The 6,000-nt window shown below is 42.3% G+C and overlaps 1 protein-coding gene across 3 annotated transcripts in view; it reads right to left on the bottom strand.

Moving 5' to 3' along the window:
• Positions 1-517: 517 nt before the first annotated feature.
• RPIA (ribose 5-phosphate isomerase A) overlaps positions 518-6,000 on the bottom strand; it is a 62,252-nt gene continuing 56,769 nt past the window's right edge. For 2 of the 3 annotated variants that reach the window (XM_030921460.1, XM_030921461.1), the window contains exons 9-10: positions 2,057-2,118; positions 518-1,491 (exon numbers count right to left, since the gene is read on the bottom strand). In XM_030921460.1, the coding sequence (XP_030777320.1) occupies positions 1,420-1,491; positions 2,057-2,118 (134 nt within the window). In that variant the 3' untranslated portion in view covers positions 518-1,419. The remainder of the gene's footprint in view (positions 1,492-2,056; positions 2,119-6,000) is intronic. The other variant, XM_030921462.1, reaches the window with a different exon arrangement.

Genomic DNA, 6,000 nt, shown 5'->3' with positions numbered 1-6,000 from the left:
CTTTAACAGCAGGATGGATTCCTTTGAGCCTTGTCTAGAATGCTCACTGAGCTGGTCAGGCCTTTCCTTTCCCTGTCTATGAGGCTCTTTTCTGGAGAGCTGTTTATTAAGCAGATTGTCTGCAGATTACAGAGTTGGGGGCGCTAATGAGGAAATTCAGGTTACCTGTTTTGCTGCATATCAGCTTCCATGACTAAAGAAGGCTTGACTAATATAAAATGTGGAGATAATTTGTGACTTTTGTTCATCCGTGTTACTCTTCATGGATGACGAAAATTAATACCTTGCCTGACAAAAGGCTACAGCGTATTTCCTTAGATAAATGACCTATCTGGAAGACAGCTGTCCCAGAAATAATGAAAGTAGTTACCTATTCTTTGGTTCAAGATTTCTTGAGTGAATTCCACCCCTTATCACAGATCTGATGTAGGCTGGGTGGGCAAAACTGATTCCCCTCCCATCTTGGCTTTCCTTCTGTGGCCATTTAAATTTAAATTCTACAATAAAGACAAAAGAGTCAAAATGGCACCACACTGTTTTATTTAAACCTGCAGACAATATAAAGAGGTAAGGACTTCTGACGCCAAACCATGCAAGTAATAACAAAAGAACAGAAAAAAATATTAACAACAAAAAGAAAATCATTAAAAACAAAAAAACAAAGTACTTCACATTTCACAGCAGTGCTTTGGCAGTACTGGCAAACATTTCTGGTCAACTGCTTCCAACAGCAGGGATATGAAGAAACCCCCAGATCTTAGCAAAAGTATAACCACATTTTCTCCCTGATAGCTTACATTCCAAGTCATTCCATACCATACGGCTCCACTCCACAGTTTTATAAACCTGATCTTAAGATGTAACTAGGTATTATGTGTGCTCACAATGAAAACTAACTAAAAACAAAACAGAGGGTAGCAGACAAGTAAACAAAGTTTCTAGTAAGGCATCAGGAGATCACTGCTGGCTGGGACCCTCACTTTACCAGCTTAAAGAAGTTTTGATTTTTATTTCTCAGCAAACCCAATATTCAGAAGCTTTACCAGCAGACTCAAGTCAAAGGTTTTAAATACAGTTCAGCTCTCCCTTTTTTTTTTTTTTTTTTTGGTAAATATTTCATATAAAACATGAAATCAAGTTCTACTTTATTTAAAAAAACTGAATATTTTAATAGTAAAAATATATGTTTATATTTCTCTTTTTAAAAAGACATTTAATAACAATACTTCATAAGACCGATTTAACTCCCCCTCCCACTCTCCCTCCCCGCCCCCCTCCGCCACCAGTTGTCCACCCTGGCAGAGATACATTAAGGCAAAGGCTCCTGGAGAGGTACGTTCACCTTGGCTGTGGGCTGGAGACTCAAGGTGAACACACTCTGCTCCTTGCAGGGTCAACAGAAAGGCTTCTCCCTCATGTTCACTGAGCCATCCTGCATCCCAAAGTAGACTCTCTCAGCCATGTTGATGAATAGGCCTGTGTCCACCACACCTGCAGGACAAAGGACAGAAAGAAACATTAATGTTTCAGTCTCCCAAAGCAAAATCAAAGACTGCAGGGTCACTAGAAGCAACTGTCATACACAGCATTGGACGAATGACAAATCTAAAGCCTTTCTCTCCCACACAGCAATGAAAAGACATTCTGATTATCTTCATTTCTTCTTGCCACCTCTTTCTCCCCTCCCACTTTGGCCTTTTTACTGTACCCAAACATGCTAAGCTTTGTCCTGCCCTGAGGCCTTTTTCATGCTGTTCCCTCTGCCTGGCCAGTCATTGTCAAGCACTTCAAGGGGCTGGCTCGTCTCTGTCCTTCAGACATATCAGATGGCAAGTCATCCTCTAGAGACCCTCCATGACTACTCCAACCAAGGAGCCCCACTACCAGTTATTTTCAATCACACCACCAGCCTTGAAAGATTTCCTCGGAATGGGAGGAAATATTGGCAAAGCACATACCTGACAAAGGACTCATATCAAAAATATAAACAATTTATAAATCATCAAGAAAAAGACAGAATCCCCATAGAAAAATGGGCAAAAGACTGAACAAGTACCTCATAAAAGAAGCTATCCAAAATGGCCAATAAACATTTTAAAAGATGCTCAAATTCATTCACTGAAAGGAAATACAAATCAACATTACAAGACATCACTACACACACACTGGAGTGAGCGTAATGAAATTTTGCTGGGATGCAAAGACACTCATACACATTGATGGTGAAAGCTGAGCTGGCAAAAGCACTTTGGAAATGTTGTAAATACATCTTCCAAAGCTGAACGTATTCATACCTAACCACTCAGCAATTCTACTCCTAGGTATACCACTGTTAGGCATACATATGGTCATCAAAAGACATGTGTAAGATGTTCATAGTGGCGCTTTTCCTGTTAGCTAAAAACTGATAATACCCAAATGTCCATCAAGAGTAGAATAGAGGCTGGGTACGGTGGCTCATGCCTATAATCCCAGCGCTTTGGGAATGAAGCCCAGGAGTTCAGTGGAGATCCAGATGGAGCTGATGGAGCCCAAGAGTTTGAGACCAGTCTGGGCAACATAGCATAGAGATGGCAGCTCTACAAGAAAACACAAAAATTAGCCAAACATGCCGGCACATGCCTGTAGTCCCAGCTACTCGGGAGGCTGAGGTGGGAGGATCGTCTGAGCCCAGGAGCAGAGGGTGCAGTGAGCCATGATTATGACACTATACTCCAGCCTGGGTGACAGAGCAAGATCCTGTCTCCAAGAAAATAAAGAAAGAGAAAAAACTAAAAGAGTAGAATAGATATAAACTTTTTTTCACACACATACAGATGATGGAATATGATTCAGCAGTGAAAATTAACAACTACACACAACCTTTACCAAGAATATTTACATATACACACACATACTTCAATGATATAACACTTTAACTGTAAGAGAAAAGGTATAATGAACCAGGTATGCATGGAAACAGACACCTGCACACACTGCTGGTAGAAGAGTAAGTGAATACAAGCTACAGACAGCAATGTGGTACCATCTAACAAAAATCACAGACACATTAATCCTTTCATCCTGTGATTCCCTGCTAGCAAAAATCTGCAAACATAAATGATCACTAGTGGTGATCCAGTTAAGTAATAATGTTACATAGCTAAAGTGGAATACATTCAGTTATTCAGAAAAAAAGAAAAAGGAACAAGAAAGCTCTTTTTTAAGCCAATGTGTAATAATCTCCAAGATAGGCAAAGCAGGAAACAGAACATGTATAAAGCAGGCTATCACTAGTGTAAAAAGGGGTGGGGCGGGAGGAGTTTCAATTTGTGTGTTTATGAACGTCTATCTCAAAGGCCACCCAATTTTGGTAACACTGGCTGCCTCCAGGTAGGGTAACTAGTTGGTTGGAAAAGTGGCAAAGAGGACTTGCCATTCTTTAACTCATAATTTTAAACTACACAAATTCAAAATGATAAACACAATGAAAGCTTGCAGGAAAATGGCGGACAGGAGACAGGACTAATGTGCAGCGCCCACTTGGACAGACAAAACAGTGCGTGGGGATGCACATTGTGAACTTGTGCTCCAAGAACCGCCATAGGAACATACCAGGAAAACCAAAAGAATTCACAGACCCTTTGAAAGAAGTGGCTTGCTGCTGTAAACTCCACAAGACAGCCAAAAAACTGTGAGTTCCCGAAGTGTGAGAGGGGGAAAAGTCAGCTTCTGAACATACATCCCCACTGGGGAACCTGAAAAATCCAGATCACAGAAGACGGATTTAACCCTACCTAGAGCTGAAATGGATTTAGAGAGCTGAGCAAGCTATAAAAGTAGAAACAGCAGCAGGAAGAGCCCTGCAGACACTCCCAGTTCCCAGCTTGAGCCCAGAGAAGCCATCCCTGGCTTTATCTCACAGGGATCCTTGGGGAAGAAAACGCAGCCAGTGGAACTGGGGAGGGGCCACAGGGTGAAGGAAGCTTCTAGCTGAACTTTGTAATAATTTCAACTGAGCACAAATTTTCCCGAGAAGAATCCGGTAGGGGACAAATGGGAAGTGCAGATATAAATGAAGAAGCCACAGCCGAAGGTGCAGGCAGGCAAGGAGGGGCGAGGCCTGAGAGGCCTGCTTGCTTTCTCAGTAGGGAGGCCTGTAGCCTGGGCAAGATCTCAGCCCTGCTCACCATGGTGGGGCATGGCAGGAGTGAAACTGGCCTTGCTGGCTGTGTGGCAGCTGGGTAGGGTCTGTCACTGCTGGCTTTCTCCTACTTCCCTGGCAGCCTGTATGACACAGAAGAGGCAGCCATAATCCCCCTGGGAACATAACTCCATTGACCTGAGAACTACCCTCCAACCCCCTCCCCAGTGGCCACAGCAAGCTCCGCCCAAGGGAAGTCTGACTCAGACCCACCTAACTCTGCCCTAACCTGATGGTTTTTCTCTACCTGCCGTGGTACCAAAGACAAAAGACATAAACTCTTGGGAGTTCTATGGCCCTGCCCATCACCTAAGAAACCAAAATTCTTATCCTGGCCAACACAGACAAGTTTGTATCCCCACTATACTACCGCAGCTGATGCTTTCTTGAAAGCACCACCTCCTGGCTGAAGGCCAACCAACTCAAGCCACTACAGAAACTCGTAACAGAACAACCCTGCTCCAAAAAGGGGAAAACAACAGCTAATTCCACTGCCTGCAACATCCTGTCTAACCAGAGATCCTGAGTCTGTCCACATGACTTCACTGCTAGCATAAATCAGCATTCAAGAAAATCAGTGTACTAAACAAAAATACAACCAGGGACTCCCACAGAGTCCACTTCACTCTCCTGCTACCTCCACCAAAGCAGGTGCTGGTATCCACAGCTCAGAGACCTAAAGACAGATCACATCACAGGACTTTCTGCAGACATTCACCAGTACCAGCCTGGAGCCTGGTAGCCCCACTGGGTGGCTACAACCACTGCAGTCCAGCTCTCAAGAATCCTTATCCTTAGGGGAAGACGAAGAGCACCCCATCAAGGGATCACTCCATTGGACAAAAGAATCTGAACAGTAGCCCTTGGGTTCTAGATCTTTCCAATGAAACAGTCTACTCAAATGAGAAGGAACTAGAAAACAAATTCTGGTAATATGACAAAACAAGGTTCTATAGCACCTCCAAAAGATCACACTAGCTCTCCAGCAACAGATCCAAACCAAGAAGAAATCTCTAAATTGCCAGATAAAGAATTCAGAAGGTTATTAGCTACTCAAGGAGGTACCAGAGAAAGGTGAAAACCAACTTAAAGAAAATTTTAAAAGACTCCAGAGAAACAGATGTCATAAAGAAAAGACAATCAAACTTCTGGAAATGAAAGACATACTTGAGAAATGCAAAATACACTAGGAAATGTCAACAACAGACTAGAATAGGTAGAAAAAAAGAACTTCAGAGCTCGAAGACAAGGCTTTCAAATTAACCTAATCCAAGAAAGACAAAGAAAAAAAATCAAAGAAATGAACAAAGCCTCCAAGAAATTTGGGATTATGTTAAACAACCAAACATAAGAATAACTGATGTTCCTGAGGAAGGAGAGAAATCAAAAAGTTTGGAAAGCTTATTTGAGGGAATAACTGAGGAAAACTTTCCTGGTGTTGCTAGAAATCTAGATATCCAAATAAAAAAGCTTGAAGAACACTCAGGAAATTCATTGCAAAAAGATCACCACCTAGGCATATAGTCATCGGGTCATCTAAAGTAAGACGAAGGAAAGAATCTTGAAAGCTGTCAGGCAAAAGCATTAGGTAACCTATAAAAGAAAGCCTATCAAATTAACAGCAGATTTCTCAGCAGAAGCCCTACAAGCCAGAAGGGATTGGGGTCTTATCTTTAGCCTCCTTAAACTAATTATCAGCCAATATCCAGCAAAACTACACTTCATAAATGAAGGAGAGATACAGTCATTTTCAGACAAACAAATGCTGAGAGAATTCGCCACTACCAAGCTAGCCCTACAAGAAATGCTAAAATGAG

This window comes from Rhinopithecus roxellana, chromosome 17 (genome assembly GCF_007565055.1).
Source record: "Rhinopithecus roxellana isolate Shanxi Qingling chromosome 17, ASM756505v1, whole genome shotgun sequence".
NCBI classification, from domain to species: domain Eukaryota; kingdom Metazoa; phylum Chordata; class Mammalia; order Primates; family Cercopithecidae; genus Rhinopithecus; species Rhinopithecus roxellana.
The sequence above is the reverse complement of the archived record's forward strand: the minus strand, read 5'-3'. Positions and strand labels throughout refer to the sequence as shown.